We start from the raw sequence: 27,539 nt of genomic DNA, 5'->3' as shown, positions 1-27,539 counted from the left end.
GATTAAAGGAACATGTCTGAACATGCAGGATCTTCAGGTTGGTACCAACCAACAAGAATGCACTTTTATGTAGAAATCCATGATTAAATTGAGTCTTCCTGACTAGTAATTTAAAATCAATTTGATTTAAATCAAATCCACTCTTGTTCTTGTTGTTAGCAAGGATACCTTTAACATACTAGCAAAGGCAGCTTGATAGCTCCTAACTGCATTACTCACTCTTGGGCAGCTCATCGGTGTTTGATGGAATTTTTTTTTTTTTAATGTTTAGATATTTGGGTTTTAACCTACACAAATACTTAATGCATTTCAGTTCATTTTCCTCCCCCCAAATTGTACTCAATCTATTTTAGTCTGTATTTTGCAAGTAAATCCACCAAAATTTATTTTTACAGCCCAGATTATACAGGAATGCTAGAAGGAAGAGACAGCAAATTTTCAAGTTTGTACTAAAGGTTTAAGTCCATTATCTACTAGGAGTATTCCAAAAATTCCTTTTAGCGGAGAAACAACTAATTATAATCAAAGATAAGCAGAGCGAGAAGAGGACAGAAGTATGAATTTACTCTGTGGACCAAGTTAATTGAAAAATAGGTACTAGCAACACAGGCCACTGAAGTTGCACAGAATTTGCTTAAAACTAACCCATTCATGAATGGGTATCACCACATCTCCCATTGTCTTGATCAACCCAATATTTGGGCCAGCACAAGGATATTAGGTCAACTGAATGGCCAGAATAGTCACAGGATTTCATCTATTTAAAGGAGGATTCTGGTACTCCATAGAAAATCTAATAGACTTTTCAAATAAGTATGAATAGACTATTTGATCAAATACTTTATTTTTAAGGTAGATTTAAGGTATTAAAGTAATGCACAAGACTGGCCTTTCTTGACATAGGCTCAGAGGCTAGGTCTACACTTAGTTGTGCTGGTTTAAGTTATGTCAAATGAGCGGAAAAATATCCATATCCATGGTCAGCACAAATACACTGGCAAACCCCCCAGCATAGATTAAGCTAATTGACAGAAGATTGCTTCTGTCAGCATAGATAATGTTGTTTGGGGAGGGTGGGGGACTCCAGGGGGAGGGGAGTGTGTGCTTGTACACTGGCAGAAACTGACATAGGCACTACGGGGTTGACATGGCCTGAGAGGTCAAGAGGAGCTCTTTTTACTAGTTAAACGTTTGACAGCTAATGGGCAAGTAGATAGTTTACTCTGAAAAAAAGGGAGAGAGAGTGTCACAATGAATACTACATGTTCTGGAACCCCAAAGCTGTTCTAAACCACATTTGAGCATTGTGAAATGAAGAACCCTGGCCTTAAGAAAATTAATGCTAAAAAAAGTCTGAAGGGAAAGACTGAGTGCATGGTAAATCAATTTACAAATAATTTTTACTCATTCAGTTACGAGGCAATTCCTCAGTGTATTTCTTGCTTCCACATAAAATTTCAAGTTGTGCTGCTGTATACCACCTAAAAATAAAGCTAAATTTTTAGCCTATTACTCTTCAAATGTTTAATTTTTGCAATGTTTAACTTGAGCTGTTTTCACACATTTCACAACTATTCCAGTCACACAGGGATAGATTAAGTTTAGATAATAAAGGGATGGTTTTACTCAGCCAGAAACAAGGTTACAGTTGACACGAGATGCCTTTCCTTCATGTGGACCTACAACTTGTTTCCAGGTTCTTCCAAATTTTCTTAGTTACAGCATGTTATGAAACTTGTGTGACTACAGCAAGTACAGTACATTAGAAATTAAGTGTTTTTAATAACAGCTTTCCAAAATTTTACTCATTTATCTGCAAACATTAGTATCATTAGTGATTGTAAAAAGGCAGGAAAGTAATTTTCATGCTAGGTTTACAGTTATAATTTTATGTTCAAAGTGCTGTGAAAAGATTTACTCAACAATTACTCTAGTGAAGCAGACAAGCTTTATCCCAATTTTAATGATTAAATGGAGGCAGAGCTGGGATTAAAATTTGGAAGATCTTAACTCTAAACCTGGTCATTCCTCTAAACAGCAACAAGTCCTCTCTAGATATATTGTTTATATTATAAGTGAATATTGTACAGTAGTTATTCATAATTCAGCATTGGGTAGCATGAATATATGCCACACATTTAAGTCTTTCCACTTTAATATTATGCTAAAAAAATCAAACAGCCTACAGCACACTTTCTGAAGTTACCTTTAAGATAACTACAAGACCAGCTATCATCTCTTCTGATTTTCTCCATTTAAAGCACAAAGGAGCAGCATCAGTTCTTTGGACAGCAATTTACACACTGAGGCACTGACAGTGTTTGTTTCTGATTAACTCTATTCCTTCCCAAGTTTTTTTAGTTCAGGAATCAGGGAGACAAACTGATGGTACCAAGCAGGAAGGAGCCAGGAGAATCAAGAGATCCTAGCAGTAGCCAGGACATGCAGCACCAAGCTAGCCTGAAAAGGAAACTTCTCCCTAGCATCTAATGATTCAGTGCTTCTTCACATAATACAGTTAGTCAAGCTAGGGAACTTGTTGCAGGAGATGTTGTCAAGGCCACCAGTGTAACTAGGTTCAAAAAATAATTGGATAAGATCATGTAGCATAGCTCCATAAATACTATTAGCCAAAATGGTTAGGGATACAACTGCACACCCTGGTGTCCCTAAACCTCTGACTGCCAGAAGCTGGGCTTGGATGACGGGGGATGGATCACTTGATAATTGACCTATTCAGTTCATTCCCTATGAAACATGTGCCACTGGCCCCTGACAGAAGACTGGATACTAGACTGACCACTGGTCTGACCCAATATGGCCATTCTTATGTTTTTATATGCTTGAGGCTAGTGATGAGTAGATTTAAAAAAAAACAGAAAACACACAAGATTTGCAGTCTGTGTGGACAATGAAGCCTTGAGCCATCTGACAGCCAATATTAAGTTTAAGCAAATTACAGCCCCAGGTGTTTTTTGGTATTTCTAAAGTTAACACCTTATTCCCCATAAAATGTATATTTTGGATCTCGCTGTGCTCAAATCTTAAACTTGATATCTAAAGCTGTTATCAACTGAAGACTGTCTTGCCTACTGGGTAACATGCATAGCAATGTACAACTATATAGCACCACTGCTACGCTAGCAATCCTGTAGTGTAGATTTGGCCTACATCAACAGAAGGGTTTTTTCCATGAGTGCAGGAACACCACTTCCCTAAGCAACAGTAGCTAGGTCAATGGAAGCAGTCTTCAGTCAACTTTGCTGCATCTACACTAGAGGTTAGGTCAACATAGTTATGCTGCTCAGGGGTGCAAAAAAAAAAAAAAATCCACAATTCAAATTTCAAGTATAGACCTGGCCTGAACAGTACGAGTTTGCCGAGTTCTCCATGAACGCAAAGTTCAAAAGCAGCTACTTAGTTTAGTGGTTTAGACAAAGCATTGGACACCATAAGCTATAATAATGAGCCTTGGATTGGTAGTCAGGAGCACGTGCGTTCTAGACCAGGCTCTTTCAGTGACTGACTATGCAGCCTTTGAGATGCAATTTCATCTCTGCCTCAGTTCCCTTATTTATAAAGCGGGAATAATACTTACACTTCTGTTAGTGATGGTGAGGATTATCATCTGCACAGCACTTGGAACACAAATTTTAAGTGATAAGTATTGCTAAAAAACTACATTTTAGTTATAAAACTTACACTGGTCACCTTTTGAAAAAAATTGCTTAAAGGGTTTGCAACCTTCTATGATGTGTGGACCAACTGCGCTCCCATTTGTATTTATGTAATGGGCTTGCAGTGACTGTTTACATGGCACATTGAACTATGCTCCTAGCAGCTGGAAACTAGAATAGTCATTCTCCACAAACCACCAAGTGTTCTGGACCATCAGTGGTTCAGACTAGTTTGGAATCTGGTGATTTGAATCATATTATGCTTTTTACATGGATTAAGGTGCTGTGGTAACTAGCTAAACCCTAGAACAAATCCTTTTACCTCAGAGAACAGATAACTTAAAATTTTTTTTTAAATGGGTTAAAGTGTCTTGTAATTTACCATTGACTTCTTTCCTCACTTTGGTTTAATAGAAGGATGCAATTTCAAGAGGAAAGAAGTCAATCGCCACTTAAAATTGCAATATCAGTTGAATGAGACTAGAAGTATCTTGCCATTAGTTTAACAACTGCATCCTGATCAAAATGAGGGGCACAGAAATGCCAGAGAAATTAATATTGCATTGTTACTATTTTTGGTGCTGGGAACACAGAAGTAGTGGCAGCACACTCCTGGGGCAGAGGAGTGAAACTCCAGGGCATTAGCAGTTTAGGTCCCACATATCAGGATTCAGGACCAAGCTTGGATCTTTGTTTCCCATGCCAGTAGGAACTGGGAGCAATGCAGAGGCAAACATTTAGCTTTTGGACAAGTTGTACCTTGTTGACTATCAGCCACCTCAGGCCCAACAAATGATATGCATCTACCAGAATCTGAAGGAAGCTACATACAGTACTGTTTTAGAGAAAAACACTATGCTTCAGACTCTGCCTCTCCATCTAGGCCATCTCAAACTACTGAGAAAGGGAACAGCTAACGGGACTGGGCACACTGGCAGAACTAAACACTGAGGGGAAGGCATGCACAAGATTTAAGCAGTTTACTTTCACCTCCCTGCTCAAAAAGGTGTTTTGGCAGTTGATGAGTCATTACTGATGTAAAACCAATAACCCTGCCTCATCCCAATATTTCAGTCCCTCATTTTAAGTTCTTTCCCATCACAAAGAATGACAACATTTTATACATAACTGAGCATAATGATCTGCAGATAAGTACAACCAATGGAGATCTAGGGCAAAAGGAGCCCAGGTCTAACAAAAAGCAAGGATCTCTGTGTACAAATCTTGTTTGTTTTTTATATTATATCTGAGTCAATGTTAGAAGGCATGCTGAAAGAAGATAGTCTTTCACTTAACTGAGATGAGTAAACTTAGTAAAAGCCTTGAAGAGATTAATACAAGTCTGTGTCTTAAAATTGAGACATTATCAAGAGAGTAATCGAATCAACTCACATCATATACTATCTAGCCTATGTAACTGCATTCTTATCTGTTACCCTTGGCATCTCTTGAAATTGCATCCTTCTATTAAACCCACTTGTTGGGATTTGTTTTATATTCAGATTGTAAGCTCTCCAGGGCAGGAAACATCTTTTTAACTTGTTTGCTATGGTGATTAGGATTTAACTATGCTGGGTGCTGTGCAAACATAACAGTTTCCTCATGTCTTCCCACAGTGAAACAGTTTCAGCAGTGCTGCCAATGCAGAATACCAACATTAACAGAAGTAGGCCACCAGTTTTCCTCTAATATAGAAGAATTGGATAGTTTGCAAGTGCATGAACCAATTAGAGTATGGTGAGAACTATAAAGCTTAAGCCATCATAACTATAAGAATGTCAATACTTGAAAGTTTCTTCCAAATTTAAATATCTGTTAGTGTCTTATGTAGGGACTCGGCTTTCCCCTGCTTCACAACTGAACTCACTTCATAAGTTCTGAAACTGTATCCACTGCACAAGGCATCTGAGTATACTTTATGTATTATAAGCCATGTTTGATATAGCTATATCCATGAGAACTCAATATTCCAAGGAGACTACACTATCCTTCCTCCTAGAAGGAGTCTCCTCCATGTTTGGTATGATGTCCATTTGGACCCTGACCAGACTAAAATTTAAGAAATGTTATCTATCACGTGTGTTAGTCATCACATGTTTGCCCACACATTTTAAAGCATAGTGGATGGCAGGCACAGGCTTCAACTTGATCAGTTTAGCACATGTTGTGAGTCACATGGACACCATCACCTCACTGTAGTATCTATTTAAGACAGCATTACTTCTTTACATTAGATCTTTAAAAGATGCTAGCTAATATATAGCTATAGCACACCTTCTATGTTCCTCCTAGGCCTTCTCTAGAGTATGATTTGGACAGGTCTTCCTCCCCCACCCCATCCCCCAAAAGAGGATAATTTTTAATCTAAGTGTTTCATAAACACTGAACTCATAATTTTTAAATAAAAAAGTTAGCTTACTTTTGTGTAACGATGAGATTTTACTGTTATTCTGTTCAAGTCAAGGAAAGTGTCACCATTTTCAATTTCTGCTATAGCCCCTCTCTTATCCATGGCTACTTGAAAGCCTGACTATGGACCTGATTAAAAAAAGAATTATGTTAATAAAAAATAGACAATACAGCTGAAGGCTTTATGGTGTACACCTTCCTTACTGCCCATGGAACTGTCATCCATTTACATTTAACATAAGAAAGTACATTCCACAAAATATATTTTTACTGTTTGATATGTTGGCTGTTTTGTGCACCTAAACTACAACTGGCAGTAAAATAGCTTAACAGCTTTAGAACAAATATTTTAATCAATCATAGGACCCTAGACACCTTTGCAGTTCAGAGAGCCAGCTCTTAAGCAGTTTTAGCACAAGAGAGATTATCACAGGGACAGAACCAGAGTACAGAAGGGAAGTTCATGAAATGAAAGAGAAAGACTGGATAGGAAGCCCCCTCCCTTGGGCTGGGAAGTCCTAGATGCCTATGCAACCTAGATACCATGACAGCCACTTGCATCCCGTTTTGGGACATGGAGGACAGTGGACCCACATGCATACCATGGAGGGGGCTGGGCCTCCAAGCCATGGCTTCCAGAGCAAACAGAGTCCTACACAGGGAGCCAGTTTCTGTATGGTTACCAACCCTATTTCAAAAATAAAGAGCTGTTTTCTTAGCACCCCCGCCCCACCTCTCTTCCCGATACCATCGCAATCAATATCGTTGTTAACAACAGGACTTGTATTCACCGGGGGTATTTCTTACTGCTTTTCGCAGCACTCTTATTGTATGGAGACAAACAAACAGGGGCTGTCCCTCGCAGTAAGGGGCTGTTGGCAAGCCTAGACAGCTGACAAGGCAAAGCGGCGCCCCCAGCCTCATGGCTGGCAAGACCAGACAGAACGGCCCCGCCAGCGCAGGTGCCAACCCCTCTCTACCTGCCCTACTGGTGACCTGACACACACAGCGATACGTCTGCGACTTGTATGGAGGCCCTCGTCCGGGATGGGGAAACGATGACCCAGGGCCGCCCTATCATACCGGGCCCAGCCACCAACACGCCGGTGGCGAGCGGGGACGCCGAGGCACCGGCGCAGGTAACGTCTCACCTGGCAGTAGGGGTCCCCCGCCCCCCCGGGTAAAGAGGATACTCACTGTGCGGTAGACGAGGTCCCCTCCAGAGCGCTCAGCTCCTCGCAAGGCCTTGCCGCCGCCCGCGGCGTTACTTAGTCCTAGTGACCGGCTTCTCCCCCCCGCCCAGCAGCGCCCCGCGCCGCGCTCTCCACACACACGGCTCCCTCCACGCCCCGCCGCTCGCCCGCCCCCGGCTCGCGCCGCCGCTACTCCCCCACCGCTCCGCTCCCTTCTCCAGCTCGCTCGTTCGCTCGCGCGCCCTCTCCCGATTTGCCCGACTCTCACACTCTGTCTCCTCTCAGCCACCGTAACCGGGGCTTTCTGGAGCCCACCCCTCACCCCTTTAATAGCCACCGCGCAGGCGCGGCCTGCTTGCCCGGCCCGGGGGCTCTCGGCTGTAATGCCTGACTGAAAAGCAGAGGTCCCCGCCGTATGGCGACTTCTCGCCTTCGTCTATTGAACTTCAAAAGTGAATCATGGCCTAGTACCGATTTTTTTATAGACATACCCATAGGAGACGGATGATTTGACGAACTGCGAGGACTCCTCAGGCACTATCACCGGCCAGCCCTGCGATGGAAGCTGGTGCCCATGTAGCCCATGCTGCGGGGGAGGGGTATGGCTTAAGGGCCATGTGCACACAGACTGATAGAGACTTATTAGGCAGCGCGAGTGCGTAGTTCCCGCACAGGGTTATTTTTGTTGTTTGTATGTGGGATGGTTTTTTTGCGGGGGAAGAGGGTCATGTGCACTATACTCGCCTGCCAGGGACCCATATAGACGCTGCAAAATCATTCTTCATCAAAGACACGTTTTAAAAACTATCCTTTAAATCAATGCAAAATGAGGCATTTCCCTTCTCAAATCAGTTAGACTTGGTATGTCTACATAATAACAGGAGAAAAATAAGAACAGGGAATTGTATTACTTAATCTTTTTTATTCTCAGTCTCCTGGTACACCTATGCTATTAGCAAGAAATAGAGAATATATTTCCAACACCTGTTTACAGAACTTTATAAGACTATATTCAATTAACAGCATCTGAGGCCTTGATCTTGCATTGAGCTCCAGGTTAAGTGGACCCCCTATGTCCACAAAACTTCATTTAGGGTCCCAATTGTGAAAACTGCAGAACAGGAGGCCTGTTGAGGCAACTCTACATAAGTACAGGGATCTGACTATGTGGAACAACTTGCATTATTGGGGCAAAAGTCACTATCTTCAACTATTTTCCAATTAAACAGAAGGCCTATATTAGATAGTACATTCACATCAACTTTTATTATAGAATGAAACGATATTATATGAAGATTTATTTCATTACAAGTCAGTAATACCTTTAAACAAACATTTAAAATGGACTCCTCTTGAAAACTTCCATGTACAGCAAGTTTGCCAGGCTGATCCACCTTTTGTCCACCCTAATTAGCTTATTGCAGGATGACGACCTCTTCAGCACTGCTCCAAATGTCATACTTGAGGGTTAAGCAAGAGCTCTACAGGGTATAGTATTTTGAAAGGCCCACTATAAAGTAAGGCCTTTTTGAGAAACTATGTAGGTAGACCCTGTGTTGGCACAGAGACCCATTGTCTTTCCCCACTCAGCTGTCAGGGTCCACCTGGTATGCAGTTCTCAGTGCAGGATCAGAGCCTAATACCTGTGAGGTTTGAGGCAGATATCTGGAACCACATAGAACTTCTAGGGTTGGGAAAGTCTGAAACTGAGTCAATCGGGGATATTTGTTAGAAGGGAGACATGATAGATTTTACAAATTAGGGCAGGATAATCAGGGTACTTGCCATTATTGGTACTGTAACTGTTTGCTTCAGGTATATTATGTCTGATACAATTCTCCAGGGCTGTCAAATAGACTGGCACCTTTTGTGAACTCTAAAATAACTAAGCATTTAATCTAAAAAGAACAGTTTAACCAGGGTTTTATTGAATGACTGTCTATGTACAAAGATTCATTGATTATTATGCATATAGATTTAGAATTTTTTAAATAATGGTGCATGTACAACATATTCAGGAACTGGAGTCCTGCTGAATTTCTTAGCTGAAATTCTATTCAAGTCAGCTTTCTATAAGAAAAAGCGTGTAATGAGGAAGAAGGACCGGAACAAATACACTATTAGAATAGATAACTAAGAGGTATCTGTGGATCTTTTTTTTTTACTTTGTAAAATACTTTAGATACACACTTTTGATTGTAAACTTGTTTAGTTTAACTGTAGCTTTTGTAAATATCCCTGCATTCTAAGCTAAAATGCTATTTTGTAATTTCTTATAACACCCTAGAAATCAGGAGATAGCCACATACTTTATAAAGCAGCAATATATAAGAAGGACTGTATTTTCCTCTTTCTACAGCTATGGCAAAAGATGACTAATCCAATGGAATACTGTGTTAAGATATACTACTCCCTTTTAGGCTGATTTTAGACTTGATTTTGCAGTTCTCATGCAGATAAATTTATTTTAATGGGAATTTTGTCTACATAAGGACTGCATTCTTTAACATGTCTTGTGCTTAAAAAGCAAGTTTCAAAGCAATGTCATGAAGATGGCTATAGAAGGTGAGCCCAGATTAACCAAAGGTACTCAGTGCACTTGTACCGGGCCCCCACCTCAGGAGGGCCCCTGATCACTGGTAGAAAACCAAAACAAACCACACACATGCACTTTCTCTCACACACACACAGTGGGGCAGGCAGGGGATGAGGGGTCAGTGGAGGGCCCTATCTACATACTGTGGAGAGAGCCAAAAAAAAGGAGTGGGGAGCTGCGCCAGCACTAAAGGACAGAAGTCACTGCAGGGTGAATGTGGGGAGGCTTCTTCTTTTCCTCTCCAATACCCTCTCTCGTCCTCCCATCCACCTGGTGGCAGGGAAGATGGGGTTCTCTCAATTGCCAATGTGCACAGGGCCACAAAATTCTTGATTTGGACACTGATAGATGGCTTCTCTCTTGGCAGAAACCCTGGGGAATTTTGCCTGTATTGAAGTACAGGTGATCTCTGGGTTCATGAACGAGCTTGGCAAATTAGATCAAGCTTAGCAAATGGTCTGAGAGGGACATTGTCAAGCTTAGACTAAAGAACACTGGTCACAAGAAGTAGATTATTAGCAAGGAAAGCCATTCAAACTTACCTGTTCCTCTCAAAACCAATAATAACTAATAACTAAATAATAATATAACTTACTTACATTAGTATAGCAGTTTTCATCCCCAAAGTCCCTAGAGCATCTTAGTCACGCGTGCTCTCTTCCCAACTCTGCCATTGGCTGATTGATCTTGTCTCTCTGTACCTGAGGTAAAGAGGGATAATGGTTAGGTCTGCAGATGTGTTGTAAGGATCAGTTAATCTAGTGCTGAAGGTGAAGCGTTATAAGTGCTATTAGCTGGCTACATATAGCACCCCTAACCTGCTGCTGGAGTGGGGACACGCTCTGAGTGGTGCTCCCAGAGAATGTGTCATGGGATTGTTTGAGGTTACTCAGAGCAGGACCTGGGTGTTTAAGAGCATGTCCTTTGGCCCGTGGCTGCTGGGCCGTATCATTCACAATACCAAATAGCCATGTGGGAGCTGGCATGCACTGAGGAAGCAAAGGGGACATGATGGGCCTTGGCTATATTTCCTTCTCCCCCATTCCCCTCCCAGGCGCTAGAGGCCGCTGCAGGACCGCATCGGTCAGAGATTCGGGCTGGGGTCCTGCTGCTGCTCGTCTCCATGGTGATAGAGGCGGTGCGCCGGGGGGCCTGGAGGCTGCGCTGGGGCCTCCGCGGGAGGAGTCGCTGGGGCACGGGTTGGTCCCGGTTCCGCACGGTATCTGCTGTGAGAGATATGAGTTGTCCACTGGTGGGGGGTGCGGTCCGGCCGTGAATTGTCCCCCTAGTTACAGAGCTGGGGGGCTCTAGGGAAGTAGTTTGACCCTTTCCCGGTCCCGTAGTGTGTGGCTGGCTGGCTGGCTGGCTCTAGGGCAGTGGTTTGACCCCCTCACGGTCCCGTAGTTTGTGGGGGGGGCTCTAGGACAGCGATTTGACCCCATCCCGGTCCTGTAGTTTGTGGGGGGAGGGCTCTAGGACAGCGGTTTGACCCGGTCCCGTAGTTTGTGTGTGTTGGGGGGCTCTAGGGCAGTGGTTTGACCCCGTCCCAGTCCCGTAGTTTGTGTGTGTGTGTGTGTGGGGGGGGCTCTAGGGCAGTGAGTTGCCCCCTCTTCAGGTCCTACAGCTGTGTGTGTTGGGGGGGGGGTGGCTCTAGGGCAGTGAGTTCCCCGCTCCTCCCGGTCCCATTGCCCCACAGTTGCGGGGGGTGGGTCTAGGACAGTGAGTCATCCTCAGGCCCCTGTTGGTAGACTGGTGGATTGGTCAGCTGTCAAGGTAATCTTGGTCCTGCTGCTGGAGGAGTGTGTTATGGGACTGTGAGTTGTACTCTGCCTCCCTGTTTCTGCCTTGTAACTGGGGAGTCTAGCCATCTTGTGAACTGCTGAGTCTGCACATGGTGTCCTGTAAAACGTAGGGGTCCCACAAGTGTTCCTGGTTACTTGTAAAAGCAGCTAAGGGAACACAGTAGGTCTGAGCTTGGGCTGTGAAGCCATGATCTTCTCTTCTCCCACCTTTCAGATCCTTTTCTGGGTATGAAAAGAGAAAGTCACATGAGAGTGACGGGGTTCTGATGCTGGACTCTGCACCAGAGGAACCTGGACTCCCAAGGACTGTCTTCCATATTAACAGGATTGTTCTGAATCTATGACACTTCCCTGTAGTGCCAGGGGAAATAGAGATTCCAGGGGAGTTGTGTACCCTCACAAATCGAATGGGATTGGAATTTTAAGTGAGAAGTTGCCCTTCCCAAGAACTGTCTGGTCCATATAAAGCATTAGACTAGTTTTGTTATTAATGTTTTACTGCTCTTTAAATAGGGAAAGTACAAACACCACAGAGACCAGCACAATACAAATATTTTCGTAGTAGATAGGTTGCTATTATTATGTTACAGACAGGACCCCAAACATAACATCTTAATTGTTTTTATTGCAAGGGTTTGGAGCATTACTGTGTAGTTCTTTAGTATGGGTGTTATATTTATATATAAGTTTGATTGAAAATAAGTATATTTAGATTCTTCAGCCCTGATCCCACAAGGAGTTCACTGTGGGCAGAGCCCCATTGACTTCAGTGACTCTCTTCACTGGGACAGGGCTCCATCTTCACTCATATCACTTCGCAGAATTGGGGCCTTAATGTCCCCTTCATTCCAAGCTTTCATGCCTTGCTCAGAGAAACTTTTCTTTTAGACCCTAATCCTACAGTGTGCTCTGTGGAGACAGACCCTTGCAGCTTCAGAGCTGAATTAATTTCAGTCAGACTCTGTGCTGGCTAGGGATCCCTTTGCACAGAATTCATTACAAGATCAGGGGTTGTATTTGGTATTCCATTTTCTTCATTTGTGTTTGAAGCAGTTTCACCTGTTATGTTTACTTGTATCTTGGCTCATAACTAGTATGTCTAGATACTGGGACCTAGTTCATATAAATACCAAGATTTGGCTATCCAGCAGCAGTTCTATTTAGACATGCCTTGTTGTCTCAAGAGTTAAGTAATCTTGACTGATGTTATCATTAGAGTGTCTCAGTGTTTCATCATAACTGTTGAGTGCCATGGGGTTTATAAACTTAACATACACTATTCCTTGTGAGTTAAAATTTGAAATAAAAGGTCACAATCTGGGAGGTATTTTTCGGTTAATCAAAACTGGACAAAATTAGCCTTGAAATTTGTATTGCAAAAAAGCAACAGCAAATAAAGCACCCATTCTAAGGTGGCAAAAAAAAAAAAGCTAATTTTTCCAAACTAATAGTCTGTAACAAAGATAATTTGCTCTGCTTTAAGAAAGTTGTTTTTTCAAAGAGCAGTAAGTCACAGTAAGTATGATGTGTCTGGCATGATTTGATGGTTCTTTAAAGCACAAATCCAAAGGCTCCTTGACTTTAATCACCTGAGAAACAGAAAAATCCTCTATAAATTCACTGTCTTAAGAAATGCACCTTATTATTATAAGAAAAACAAATTAGACTTGTACTTACTGGGCATTATCAATATGGTGTGAAATCCCTATCAGCCAATCAGATTGCTCTGTTTATATCCAGCTGTCAAGTTCTTCCATGCTTCATATTTTTCAGTTCCTTTGTATATGGGACAATCAACAAAATACATCAACTTGTTTGTGATACTGATACATATGGACCAGGTGTCACTAAAAATTCTGAGTGGTCCAATTGCATTATTTGACTAAACCAGTCTGTTGAGCACATAGATGTCATGGAGATGGGCACATTAGAAATGCATATATAGGACCTAATCATGATATTTGGACATTTATTCACTGAATAGACCCATTGAGATCAATTTTATAAAATCAGAGGGTTGTGAATGTTTATCAGTCCATCATTCTCACTGACGGAACATCTAGAAGTTTTGTTTACTATTTTATTTGCGTGAGAAGTGATTGGGGTGCACCTGAGAGATTATACAAAATGTACATGTCATATGAGCACCACTGATTCACCAAAAATAACTCAAAATAATTCTTTTATATTGTCCAAAGGTGTTTGACTGCTAACACATGAGATTCCAGTGCAGAAAGAGTAGTGGATTTGATTATAGAGGACCCAAGATTGGAGGAAAAATGGAGAAAAAATCCAGGGGCAGGTGAGGAATGGTGGATAGGCACTCCCATGTTAAAGAATGCAGTTATATTATTTTGTTTTTCTATCAATCCAACTCCACTGGATCTAATTAAAGCTGTGTTACCTGTGTATTTCACTCAGAAGATGCTATTAACAATGTTTTATAGACATCTGTTCAAAAGTTGTTCCACTTTATTTGTAGAGATGAAGCTGCTGTTGCCTGTTGGGGAGTTCAGGAATGTGTTTATGGTTCTAATGTTCAAATCTGGAGGGTGGTGGCGGTGTTTGCTTCTGGGAAGGAAACTTGGATGCAACTGGTTCAACAAGTTGTGGCTGGTCTTAAATTGTGGTTGTTATCATAAAGTCAATCAGGAATGTTAAACATGGAATCCCATAACACCATTTTTAAAGTCACTTTTCAGAATGGAACTGCACTTTGACTAAGACAGACTGTTTAAAGATGACCCGCAAAGGGGAAACATGTTTTGCCTAGTTTGGCTTCTTTATGATGAATAAAGGTCTGAAACTGTTTTTTTTCCAGAAAAGTTCTTTCTTTTTCCTGCTTGTTTTTCAATTCAGAAGTTCAGGTCTCATCTGTCCCATCTTTCCTGCAAGATTATATGGAACACTGGAGAATTAATAGGACTGTGACATCACAAGTACTAAGAGACAGGAAGGGATTTTTAGTCAGATTTCTTAAAACTATTATTAATATTAGTAGTAGTAGTATTTAATTATTTAAGAAAAACGTATTTAGCTCACATGTCTGCACACAGCTAGGAGAAAGCATTTTTATGTGAAAGATTAAATATTTCTTGCCCTTTAGCTGAAGGTTGAGAAAGCTCCCACTTCAGTACTCTAGTAGGAATCTTTCAGCAAAAATAGGTAAGAAAGTACTAGGTGGTAATATTATTTTATTCAAAAGGTAAAAAATAAGCAGAACAACAAGTTTAAACCCACCTGCACAAAAGTTTCAGGTCTTTATAAATATTAACGAAGTAAAAGAGAACGCAAACTAACGTTCTTTCTTTTCCATGTAACCTTTAAAAGAAAGAGGAAATATTAATGGGATGATTTCACGTGGACCACTGTGCTCCCATCACCATGTGCTACTGCAACTTTTGGGGAATGGGTGAGAAATTTCAGGAGACAGTTTACTGAGCGTGAAAATTAATCAAATGAAACTTTTAAAAATACTGCCTGCAGGTGTTAACTTTATATGTGATTTTTAGAGTGATACTTTTGTATGGATGAGGTCACATAGACACTATCATCTGCTAACTGTGAATCTGACCTTACAAGTGAGATTTCTTTTTCTCTTTCCTTTTAAGTTTAAGATCTTTCAAGACAGATGCAGCCCAGAAATTGCATACTCCCAAAGTCCATGGATTTGGACGATCTGTTACTCCCTGGCTTGGTGGGAATCAGCGTTGGAATGGAAGTCATCTGGTTCCATATCGGGTCACATACACTTGGAACCGAGGTGGGAGGTTAAAAGAACTCCGTATCAGGTGATAGTGAAAGCTGTGCTCTGTATGTTTTGTTTGTTTAACCCTACTAAGGAAGGCAGCGTTTTCTAGTGGTTAGACCAGGGGACTGGAAGTCATGAGACCTGAGTTTTCCTCTCATATTTGCCATTGATTTGCAAAGTGACCTTGGAAAAGTCACTTATCCTTTTTGTGGCTCAGTTTCTCCATCTGTTAAATAGGACTAATAATACCCACTGTTTTTGATTTCCAGGGGAAAAGTGCTTGCTAAATACAAAGTAGTACTATGAGTGTCCTTCTCACTGTGGCTGATTCTGTATTTTGAATAGTTTGCTTTATGAGGAGTTTGGTATCTTTTGCTGTTCCTCCTATAGGAAAATGTAAATAACTAGTAGTGAACAAGATGCATATGAATAGAATATAATTACAGGAATCTAGCCAGGCATTTTAGCTCTTAGTTCTGTGATCTAAGACCCACTCTACAAACTGTTTAGAAAAAGCCCTTCTGTTATGGGATCGGATAGAGTCACCATGCAAATGAAACACAGAAGGGCCTAAGCTCCATTAAGTCACCTGACAGCATCCCAATTAAGCAACCATCATTGTTGTTTAGTATCATTAGGTGTAAATAGGTTCCAGAGGAGACATCTTGTCTACATGGATTTCCCAGCTAAGTGTGTCCTGATTAGGTCCCTGGTCTTGCAGTGGTACACATGCCTGAGTTAATGGGACAACTCAGATGGTTAAAGTTAAATGTGCGTATAAGGATTGGGACCTTAGTGTTGTGTATTGTAGTTATTATGTATCAAGCTTCTGAGTCTCTAAAACCATTGCCTGGAATTAAGAGATGGAATACAAAAATGCAGAAAGGCAACTAATCTGTGTTTGTCTTCCAGGCATCTGGCCAGGAAGTTCCTCTATTTGTGGGTGAAAAAGACATTTGGACAAGTTCTTCCTTCCAAAGCCAGGTAATTGAAGCTCCAAGTAGTAAAATTCTACCTTGACATGGCTGAGAATTTGTATAGCTAAGCAAAGGGATACCTGCTTTTCAGGAAAATATTTGCAGATGCCTTTTGAAATTATTTGAGAATTGTCTCTGAATATTATTCTTAAATAGTTGTGGCCAAATTTTACTTGAACTGTAAATCCAGAGACATTGCACTGGGTTTAGTGCTGATTTGTGGGATTTACACCAATGAAACTGAGAGTAGAATTTGGCCTTTCATTTATACATTTTTTAAAATTAGAATATTATAGACAGTAAAGGTGAGAAAGACCCAAGATAATTTAGTTCACTTCATCCTGCAGTATACAAGGCTATTCTTAATGTGTATTCACAAAAGCTTTGCGTATTTGATCTTTGAACTGCTACCGCAATAGAGCTTCTACAATTTGGTTTTAAATCATGACTGAAAAAGCAACACTCTCTTTGGAATTTCTTCCTATTTTGCTTTAATTTGTGTGTCCACTCTTGCTTGCCCTTGCTCTACGGGCGTAATCCAATTCCCATTGAAGAAAATGGAAGACCTGCATTGACTTCAGTATGAGTTAGATCAGGCCCTAAGTCATCCCATTTCATTCCACTATGAGGAATATAGGTTCTTACCAAGACGGTATTAGCTGGTGAACACGAATTGTCCTGTGAGCCAGAACAGAACTCTTCCCCTCTTCCTCCCACATATTGGGTGTGAATTGCTTGCTTGGCAATGTGCAGATCTAGTATGAGGAGTCTGGTGAATGAGTAAAAATGCCTTTTTTGAAATCTAGAGCTCAGCCAGCTAAATTAAACGAAAATAACTTTATTTTAAATTAAAAAATATTGTTCCCAAATCCAGGACCAGGTCTATAGTCACATTATTAGGGGAGGCAAGTAGATATTTTTGGGCCTTTGAATGTTGTTATTTTAAAGTGCATAACTTTCCAAGGAGGTGGTTAGATCCCTGGAAAGTCTTGGGCTGTTAAAAATTTTAAAAAGTGAAATTTGGCTACTGTGTCAATATTTTGCTATGATTGATCATTTAAATAAAGGATGAAAGCTGTACATATTGTACATATTTTGGCCTTTCTGACAATAATTTGGGGCCTCTTGAAGATCATTTGGGGGAACAAAATGTCCCTTTTGCCCCACTGATAGTGCCAGGTCTGCCCAAATCCCGCATTGCCCTGGTTCCCCACCCTCCTGTTGTTTTAACAATTCAGTCAGTCTGGAAGAATAACCTATGCCTCTTTCATTTTTTCCTGCTTGAGTTCTTGGAATGGCTTAGCAGCTTGGTTTGATAGGGTAGGTAGCTTTGAATTGTAATATGTTTTGTTTTGTTTTTTGTTTTGTTTTTTGGGGATTAGGGCGGTCATTTTGAGCCTGATCCTGCAGTCCTTACACATTTGAACAGCGCCATTAACTCAGTGGGATTCTTCCCATGAACAGAGGCTGCAAGACTGGGCCCATTGTTTGCTTATCTCTCTCTGTTTGTTACCTGTTCTTAAGATGATCCTTCCATTTTCCTAATCTCTATGAAAAATGTACGTAGATGAGAAACACAAGGAAATTATTCACATTTGCACCTAGTGCGACTTTAAATTTCTCAGAATATTAGTGATGTCATTTTGGCCAATGATCATTTCCCCAGAGTAATGTTTAAGTGAAATCAGAATTGAGGTATCTCAGGCAGGGACAATAGATATACTGGTCATTGTTATTTCTAATTATAGAGAATCATGTTCTTTCAAATCCCTCATCTGAGCCTGTCATAATATAATTCCCAATTCTGGACCTTAGCGTCCAAAATATGGATATTAGCATGAATTCCCCTAAGCTTAATTACCAGCTTAGATTTGATAGGCTGCCACCAATCAGGACTTAGAGTAGAGCATCTGATCGACTCTAGTCTCCCCCAAAAACCTTCCCTGGGGGTCCCAAGACCCAAATTCCCTGAGTCTCACAACAAAGGGGAATAAACCATTTCCTTCCCCCTCCCTCCTTCCTCCCCAGCTCCTTCCCGCCCTGGGAACACTAGGAGATCACCTGATTCAACTCCATGAATCTAACACAAAGAGGAACTTTACCATTCCCTCCCTCAGGCAATACAGACTCAAGCTTCCTTGAGCCTTAACTAGGAGAAAACAGGTCTTAAAGCAAAGCTTTTAATAAAAAAAGAAAGAAAAAAGTAACAGGTTTATCTCTGCACTTTAGATGGTAAAAAGTGACAGGGTCTTTCAACTTATAAACAACAGAAAGAAACTTTCTCCATCAGAAACACAATTTAAGCTACTTCCAGCAAGTACACATATGCAAATGAAAAAAAAAAACAAATTAAAAGACTATGATCGCCTTTTCTACTTACAATTCTGAACAGATAAGAGACTGTAGCAGGGAGATTGGCAGAAACCTGGTTACACCTCTAGCCCCGTCCAAGACTCAGAGAGAACAAAGCCAAACCCCAAACCCACAAACAAAGGCTTCCCTTCTACGAGATTTTAAACTATCTTGTCTCCTGATTGGTCCTCTGGTCAGGTGTTTGGGGTCCCTGTTTGTTAACCCTTTACAGGTAAGAGAGACATTAACCCTTAACTATCTGTTTATGACAGAGCCCCAGTTCCTCAGTTCAAAATCTCATTCCATCTGAGTTTTTATTAGTTTAGCGTTAACATGAATATTCATTTAACACCATCTGCTGGCCTGGTTATCTGTGGGAATTGAACCCAGGATCTCTAGATCTAAAACCAAAGACCTTTATGGCTTGTGCTAAAGGATTAGGTAAATAAACTTAGAGGCAGTAGCTCATTCATAAACCTTTGTACATGGCAACTAAAGGTGGACAAGCAGCCCCACTATTAGCACATGGTGCATGTAGAAAGAATGTTATCTAAGGTTCTTAATCATCCCTTTTTGGAATTTTAAATTCAGAATAATTTGTTTCATGGAGCACAGTGGGTATATTTCAGAGAAATATAAACCTATAATCCAAATGAGTTACAAATATACTTTAAAAAATTAAAACAAAAGTTAGCTTTTGGAAAAAACGTTCACACAAACCAATACCAAACAAGACTGACTAGAAATGTAAATGTCGCAGAGTGTTGTCTAATGGTTCAAGGCTCAAGCAGAGCTCAAGAGATGAGTTATATTCCCAGATGTGCCACCAACTGACTGTTATCTTGGGCAAGTCACTTAACCTCTCTGTATTTTGTTTCTCAATTTTTAAAGAGGGGTAATTATTAACAAGGGTTGTGTGAGGCTCAGTTAATTGTATCTTGAAGCACTTTTAGATTCTCAGATTAAATGTGGTATAGAAGGGCAAAGTTTTGTTATGTAGTTAGATATAGTTGAGTTAAGCAGCTAATATTGGAAAAAGGAGAAGTCCAGTCTCCTTTAAAATGTATTTGCTATTGACTAAGATATTTTTACAAATCTTCCCATCCTCAAAATCTTTCAACTGTATAGATGTCATTATAATCGGAAGATTCTGCAAAAAACCTTTGGCGAGTGGAAGGAGGAATGGTGGATTGTCTGCAGAGAGTGGAAGCTTAGCGTCAGAGCTGACTGCCATTACAGGTCTGTGAAATCACCTTGTATTGTTGCTTTCACAGCTGTGTGAGAAATCCTCCCTGGATCTTGGAGGATGGAGTGTATGTCAGTAAACAAACTACCCCAGCAGCACTGTTAGGTGAGGAAAGGCCAATATTAATGCTTTCCTCACTTATTATTTAGAACTTTTTCTTCCTTCCTTAGTGCTACCCTTCATCCAACAAACAGTACATTTTTCTTTCTGTGTCCCAAGATGAAATCAGATGTCATAGCTCAGGTGTCTTCGGAGTATTGTTCACCTTGTATGAATCAAATGTCCTGATTTCCATGAATCAATAATTAATTTAGATCACTCTAAACATGTTCATATTGATATTTCTCTCGTCTTCTAAGTGGCCAGGTTCTCTTTAGGTATGCTGTTATTTGACTTGGAAGGAAGGAACAAATGAGCAGCTGGACACTTGTCTTTTTTGTATTCTTTTTTTATTGTGTCAAAATGCAGAGTAGTTGCCATGCCTCTTGTCTACTGCTTACATGTTGACTAAGATTTGGGAACTTGATTTCCGTCTTGCTCCCAGATTATCTTCCACGTTGGCACAAACTCTGAGCCCATTAGCAGTGAAACAGGCATTCTAGATCCTCTTCTGCTTATATTGCTGTATAATGGGACAAAGTAAGTTTCCTTTTCAAGAGGCTTTTATATATCCTGAGTAACCTCATAATCCCTTTATACCTTCCCCTCAACCTCTTACTGTAACGTCAAAGCCTCTTGTACTCTTCTCTCTTTCTCACAAGTGTTTTTTGGCTATTGTTTGTCGGAACAAAGGCGTTTCTTTTTTCTTCATCTTGTCTCAGAGAGCGAGGAGTTAATGGATACCCTAAGAGTTCTGTCCCCTTTTTTACATGCTGTCTCTCTGCAGTCCTTTGCAGTTTGAGAAAGCTTTCAGAATCCTCTTGTTTTCAATGTCTCAGTATGGGACAATGTAATTATTTAGAGGTAGACTGAAACATAGATGGATGAGTGATTGAGAGTCTAGGCCACACACGTTCACTAAAAATATCTCTGTGAAGATGTTGTCTTTGCAGAATGGGTTATCTAAAGGGCAATCAAAGTTGATCCAAAACTTTTCCCCCTTGGATGTTAGGAAGCCTCACTTTCCTTGTGCCACCATGACTTTTCCATTGAATGGCAGAGGAAAAAGTCCAGATTCTGTGCTGCAAGATACTTCCCTTTCAAAATCTGACTGTGAAGTCTCACTAGAAGCTGCTATGTGTGATAGGAATCTCTCCTGACCATTCCAGAGCAATTGAGACCAGGTCTGCTGTACAGGAACTGGCTAGATTGGATCAAGGCTTATGATGGATTTTTTTGTTTTGTTTTTAACATGTGAACATAAGAATGGCCATAGTGGGTCAGATCAATGGTCCATCTAGCTCAGTATCCTGTCTTTTGACAGTGCTAGCGCCAGATGCTTCAGAAGGAATTAATGGAACAGGGCAACTTATGAAATGATCCATTCTCTGTCACTCAGTCCAGTCAGAGTTTAGGGACACCCAGAGCATAGGGTTGCAGCCTGACCATCTTGGATAATACCCTTGATGGACCTATCCTCCATGCATTTATCTAATTATTTTTTTTAATCTAGTTATTCTTTTGGCCTTCACGACATCTCCTGGCAATGAGTTCCCAAGGTTGACTGTGTATTGTATGAAGAAATACTCCTTATGTTTGTTTTAAACATGTCTATTAATTTCATTGTGTGAGCCCTGGTTCTTGTCTTCTGTGAAGGGGTAAATAATGCTTTCTTATTCACTTTCTCCACACCATTCATGATTTTATAGGCTATCATATCTTCCCTTAGTCTTTTTTCTAAAATGAACACTGGCAGTCTTTTTAATATCTCCTTAATTTCTTTGAATCATTTTTGTTGCCCTTCTCTGTATCTTATTCAATTCTAATATCTGTTGTTCAGATATTTCCTGTACAACCTGATGTTCCAAGCCTGGAAGACATTTATATGCCAGCAGCGAGAAAAGAGGAGCAAATATCATGTCGCAGAGGCTCATGGTGAGAGGGGAAGAGGGAGCAGCTTTCTTAAACATAAATGTCAGTTTTTCAAGGGATGTGTGTGAACAAATCTCTATTCCCTGCATGTATGTGTTTGTTTACCTCCCTGACTCCTGTGTGCAAGTGTAATTTACCAAGGCTTGTGGTGTGTTCTCCATCATTGCTAATTTTAAAATCAAACTTGGGTGTTATACTCTGGGAATTATTTGGGAAAGTTCTGTTGCCTGTGTAATACAAGAGATCAGACTTGATGATCACAGTGGCCTTGGAATCTCTGACTCTTTTATGTGCAGATGATTGTCTACCTAAGGCTAGCAGGGGAGATTGCTTTTGATGCATTGTACTGTGCAGCTATACAGATAGTTAGGGATGCCAGTGAAAAAGCTTAAGAGACTGTCTGTCTGCTCTTCATTGTGGGTCTGATCATTGGTACAGTATGTATTTGAATGGGTATTTTCACTAGAACAAATTATTGGTGGATTTCCCCAGCCCCTCAGCTGATGTAGGAGTCAGCTCTGGCTTCCTCTCTGTGCATATGTTAATTTTTACCCACCTTATCCTGAGTCCCCTCTCTTTTCAGAACACATGTTACGAGTGAAATGAAGCGCATAACATTTTCACAGTGAAACAGAGTTCTGGCGTGAGCTATGTTGAGTTCTGGATTTTGTAGCTCCTAAGTGCACCCTACTTTAGTGCACATGTTCTCTAGTCTACCATGGCTATGAAACCCAGATGGGGAATCACACATGCAAAGGGGGTACATATTCTAGATGCACTGGGGGAGAAAGAGACTTTTCTTTGCAAATACCTGACCCACTGACCCACTTGCCTGTAATGGTCTCAACTTCCAGTGACTACAGACAAAGATAGAGTGATTCCTTTGAGATCAAGTGGTAAATGACTGTATTTTAAAGCTGAAGTCAAGATTTCTGTCCCATACTGCATGTCCAGTGGGAGGTTAGTTGACAACTGTGGTGTTTGTATATATGTGCAACCCTGTAAAGTTACAAACCGGCACCTAATGTCAGGTATAGTAACTCAAAAGAGACTCATCTACCTTCTTGTGGAGGGAGGTCCCAGCAGTTGTGGAAGTAAATGTGTCCCTTAGGCCAAGTGGCAACTGTAAAGTGAGGCCAGGAGTGAGGAAGGATTCTGTCCTTCCCGACTGCTGCAGATGCCTCTACCCCAAGCCAGTTTATTTAGTCAGGTACTGGGACTAGGACCTGGCTGTAGTTTGTAAAGCACTTGGGGATCCTTCAGGATGGAGGGAAATCATATACATGTAAAATATTTTTCCCATCTCCAAGTAAGGAGGCCAGGTGTTAACATGCAACCCTACTCCCATTTTCACAAATTGGATCTTGAGGAGTTGATTGTAAAACCTTAGAATTCACAACATTGAAGAGGAGAGAATACTTATGCCAGTAGCTCTGAGCAATGCTTTTAAATGTTAATACCAAATATCAAATTAACACAAATGATTTGGCTTACAAAGAAAAATAATAAACCTCCCATTAATCAGTAAAAAAGTGAAAAAGAAGTAATCCTTTTTAAAATATGTTAGATCTTGGCTCACTAGATTTTGGAGGATGTTGCCATAGAAAGATATAAGTTTTCTATTTGATTTGAAATATTAAATAGCATAAAATTAACCAGCTTGTGTTTGGGGAAAGATAGACTTCGGGTCATTTCTCATTAATAATAGTCCAAATCAAGACCATCAGTCTTGGGCTATGGGTTTGTTCTAAGAGATTGAGAGGGAGGCAGTTTGTCCTAATGGATAGACCATTAAACTGTGACTTAGGAAACCTATATTGTGTTCCTGGCTATGCTGCTGAACTTGGGCAAGTTCTTATTCTCGCCTCTCTGTGCTTCAATGTCCCCATTAAAATGGGGCTAATACTCCCTTGTAAAGTGCTTTGAGAACTACTGGTGAAGCGCTCTATAAAGAACTAGATATTATATTTTAATTTTGTCCAATAAGCCAGATATGCTGAGTATTTCATACTCTTAGGAGGTCTGGAAGATTTAAAAAGATGTCAAGCGCTGGTTTGTTCTGTGTTTGTACAGAGTCCAGCACAATGGGTCAGTGACAGGCAGCTACTGCTATACAAATAATATTTCCTCAGCATTCTCAGTAACTGTATCTGAAGCTGCAGTATGTGCCCACAGGAATCGTGCAGCCTGAACAAAGTCATTAAACAGTGTTTTGTTTTATACCTTGTGGGTTATGTGAAGTTATTGATATTTCAGATCTTATCTTAAACCCATCTCCATTGCTCTGCCAGCTTCTAAGGGGCTTGTCTACGTAAATTATTCTGGAATTAAGTAGTGTATGAATTTAAAGTGCAATAGCTATTTTGCAGTAAGTCTTCATGTGGACACACATGTTCCACAATAAGAGTGTCCATGCAGGGAGCTATTGAGGATTAGCTATTCTGGACAATTTCCTTGTGCAGACAAGGCTTATCTGTGCGCCTCCTACCCCCCAGCTCTTGGAATGGCTACAGTTTTAGCCTTTCCCAATAGATAACAATGTAAGGCTGATAATGATTTTAAAAATACCAAATCCTTGTATGTCATTTTAAAAAAATGTTATGACTATCGCTGTGCACAGCGGAGAAGCAGAAACTGCGCTGGACATGGCAGCATTGGCTGCTCTACACTGATGTTCGTAGGACCAAGCATAGGATGCGATCCGAGGCATTGGTGTTCAGGGAAACAAGCTCTCTGCGGTGAGAAACCACAAACATCTTCTCTATCTCATGGTCTGCTCCCATGCTGAATCTTCCTGGATCGTAGTGATGATTTTGTCTCAACTGCCTTCTCCCCTACCCCTCAGAGGACCACATGACTCCATCTAGAAGGCAGTGCATAAGTAACATGTATATGTAGAGAGCCCTGCCTTTCCTGATGATAGGAGGTTTATTCCTCACCCCAGACTGCAGAATTAATGTGTCTTAAATGCTTTTGGCAGCGTGTCGTGGAGAGTGTGGACAAGACGACTGTGCCAGAAGCGTACTGGCCGTGAGATGAATACTCTGGCTCTGCAGCACTGGGCCCAGAGCCTGCAGTTTCGGGTAAGTCTTTCAAACCCCAACTCTTCATACCTGAGATCACACATGGCTGTGAGTAATAGCTAGCAAATGAATAAAGAATTCTCTGCCCTCAATAATCCCTTTGTACACTGAGGTACCTCTAATGAAAGGATATTTACAGAGTGGGTGATGCGTGGTATAGGTTTGACCTTACCCCTCCAGATGTGCATGCAGGTGTGAGTTCCCCAGGCAAGATCTTACCTGTGAACGGCTTCTCAGCGGTGCAAGCAAAATAGAACCATCCCTGGGTTCTCTCCACATAGGGTCCTCAAACACCCTTCTTCTCTACAATGCAGGTATAAAAGCAACATCCAGGCTTTTCTAGATTTCAGTGTATTTCTAAGGAGCTGCGTGGCCAGAGGGAATTATTATGATTTTTTACACCATGCCCAGGAAGATAGCAGATGCTTTATAGAGTCATTAAAAAGACAAGATGTGGTCTCTGCCCCAAAGAGCTCCCCACTTGAAAACAAATCGATAAATAAGAGGTGGAGGAAAATGGTTTTTATTAGTATGTTTCAAACACATGGCCAAAAGAAGTCAGTCATCTTATCTTCCGCACTGGGTCATTTACGCTCACTACCCAGCAGACGCGAAGCTACTGCAAGACACTCACTGTACAATGCACAGTTAATCTTTTGTGAAATCCAAAGTGAAAATAATTTGTCAAGATGATATATTTTATTTCCTGTGCCCTGGAATTGTTCTGCCTTTCCCTGGAAGGGTGGCGGTTGCTGTCATGGATTTAGAGCAAGGCACTTGCTCTCTTCCCACTAGGGTGTAGTCTTTGCTTCTAGCCTGACTGACAGATGGCAGCCCTGCATGGGATCAGCACTTTGCCAGGGAGACTGGTCCCATGACTTGGGAAACACTCTTAGGACTTTAGATACCAGCCTCCTTCATCTCCTTGAAATGAAAAGACTGTACTTGGGAGCCCATTATTAATTCCCAGAAAGTAGCATTCTGCCCTTTAAAAGGAAGAAATGGTAGTGTAACTTAAAATTTTGCAGGCTGTTGTAAGACTGACCCTGGATTTCCCTGTTCCCTCACCTTCCACGCTGCAGTATGCTTTGGGTATAGAAACAGCTCAGTGCTGTTGACAAGGTGAGGGGAGTTTGGTTATACATGTAGGGAAAGCCAGGGTGGGAACGAGGGGGAGGGGGGAAAAGGAGGTTAATGAAAGTCCGGGCCTAAATAGATTGGAAATGACCAGCAGAATTGAACGTAAATAATTACTAAACCTCATTCCCCATAGCTCCTTTATTTCTGTCTCCTGGTCTCTATTTGATATGCTCTCCCTCTCCATTGCCTTTGTGCTTCCTTTTCCCCTTCCTCTGGTCTTGCCCATTCCCTCAACATTTCCTTTCTCTCCTCTGCTTATTCTTGGCTGACCCCTCTCCTCATTTTTTCTAATTTGTATTGTCAGGCCTGGCTACAGTGGATGGAGCTGTATTTGCACATCCAGCATGACAAGCAGAAGGAGGCCTGGGCTGTGAATCATCATCAGCACTGGGAGCTGAGGAGATGCATGAAGGCCTGGCTCAGGCACCTGCAGCTTCAAAGAGAAAAGAAGCATCAGGACAGTGAGTGAGAATCATAAAAATATAGGACTAGAAAGGACCTTGATAGGTTATCTAGTCCAGTCTTCTGCACTGAAGCAGGACTAAATATTATCTAGACCAGCCCTGACAGGTGTTTGTCTAACCTGTTTGTAAAAACCTCCAATGACGGAGATTCCACAACATCCCTAGGTAATTTGTTTCAATGCTTAACCTTACAGTTAGGAAGTTTTTCCTAATGTCTAACCTAAATCTTCCTTGCTGCAATTTAAACCCATTACTTCTTTTTCGGTCCTCGATGGTTAAGGAGAACAGTTTATCATCCTCCTTCTTGTAACAACCTTTTATGTACTCAAAGACTGTTATCTGTCCCCTGCCAAGTCTTCTCTTCCCAGACTAAACAAGCCCAGTTTTTTCAATCTTTCCTCATAGGCATTGTTTTCTAGCCTTTAATCATTTGTTGCTCTCCTCTGGACTTTCTCCAGTTTGTCCACATCTTTCCTGAATTGTGGTACCCAGAACTGGACACAGTACTCTAGCTAAGGCCTTATCAATGCTGAACAGAGTGGAAGAATTACTACTTGTGTCTTGCTTGCCACAGTCCTTCTGTACATCCCAGAATGATGTTCACTTTTTTTGAAACAGTATTACATTGTAGACCCATATTTAGTTTGTGAGATCACCCCAGATCCTTTTCTGTAGTTCTCTTTCCTAGGCAGTCATTTCCCATTTTGTATTTGTACAATTATTCCTCAGTAAGTGGGCAATTTGCATTTGTCCTTATTGAATTTCATTCTATTTAATTCAGACCATTTCTCAAGTTTAAGATCATTTTGAATTTTAAT

At 41.1% G+C, this 27,539-nt stretch overlaps 2 protein-coding genes and 1 long non-coding RNA gene across 18 annotated transcripts in view; 1 reads left to right on the top strand and 2 right to left on the bottom strand.

The window, feature by feature from the left end:
* EIF4ENIF1 (eukaryotic translation initiation factor 4E nuclear import factor 1) overlaps positions 1–7,597 on the bottom strand; it is a 38,718-nt gene extending 31,121 nt beyond the window's left edge. For all 4 annotated transcript variants that reach the window (XM_030583510.1, XM_030583512.1, XM_030583511.1 and 1 more), the window contains exons 1-2: positions 7,284–7,597; positions 6,097–6,215 (exon numbers count right to left, since the gene is read on the bottom strand). In XM_030583510.1, the coding sequence (XP_030439370.1) occupies positions 6,097–6,189 (93 nt within the window). In that variant the 5' untranslated portion in view covers positions 6,190–6,215; positions 7,284–7,597. The remainder of the gene's footprint in view (positions 1–6,096; positions 6,216–7,283) is intronic.
* Positions 7,598–8,589: 992 nt separating this feature from the next.
* LOC115661107 lies at positions 8,590–10,902 on the bottom strand. 2 transcript variants are annotated; one of them, XR_004003013.1, is made up of 3 exons: positions 10,694–10,902; positions 10,475–10,576; positions 8,590–9,349 (listed from the first exon to the last, which is right to left on the bottom strand). It is a non-coding gene; the product is annotated as an uncharacterized LOC115661107 (long non-coding RNA). The 2 variants fall into 2 exon arrangements; XR_004003014.1 differs by having other exon boundaries at positions 8,590–8,985.
* A 93-nt stretch (positions 10,903–10,995) lies between these two features.
* Positions 10,996–27,539, top strand: part of SFI1 (SFI1 centrin binding protein) — a 78,697-nt gene continuing 62,153 nt past the window's right edge. For 7 of the 12 annotated variants that reach the window (XR_004003018.1, XR_004003017.1, XR_004003016.1 and 4 more), the window contains exons 1-9: positions 10,996–11,094; positions 13,876–13,979; positions 15,289–15,468; positions 16,341–16,412; positions 19,886–19,996; positions 21,943–22,037; positions 24,655–24,772; positions 25,015–25,117; positions 26,562–26,718. Coding sequence is in view for 9 of the 12 variants with exons in the window: in XM_030583313.1 (XP_030439173.1) it covers positions 13,894–13,979; positions 15,289–15,468; positions 16,341–16,412; positions 19,886–19,996; positions 21,943–22,037; positions 24,655–24,772; positions 25,015–25,117; positions 26,562–26,718 (922 nt within the window). In the remaining 3 variants the exon portion in view is untranslated. Of the gene's footprint in view, positions 11,128–11,451; positions 11,649–13,875; positions 13,980–15,288; positions 15,469–16,340; positions 16,413–19,885; positions 19,997–21,942; positions 22,038–24,654; positions 24,773–25,014; positions 25,118–26,561; positions 26,719–27,539 lie in introns of those variants that run through there. The other 5 variants (XM_030583312.1, XM_030583309.1, XM_030583310.1 and 2 more) reach the window with 5 other exon arrangements.

The sequence above is a fragment of the Gopherus evgoodei genome, chromosome 13 (genome assembly GCF_007399415.2).
Source record: "Gopherus evgoodei ecotype Sinaloan lineage chromosome 13, rGopEvg1_v1.p, whole genome shotgun sequence".
Taxonomy (NCBI): Eukaryota; Metazoa; Chordata; order Testudines; family Testudinidae; genus Gopherus; species Gopherus evgoodei.
Note: the sequence above shows the minus strand (reverse complement) of the source record. Positions and strands in the feature narration are given on the sequence as shown.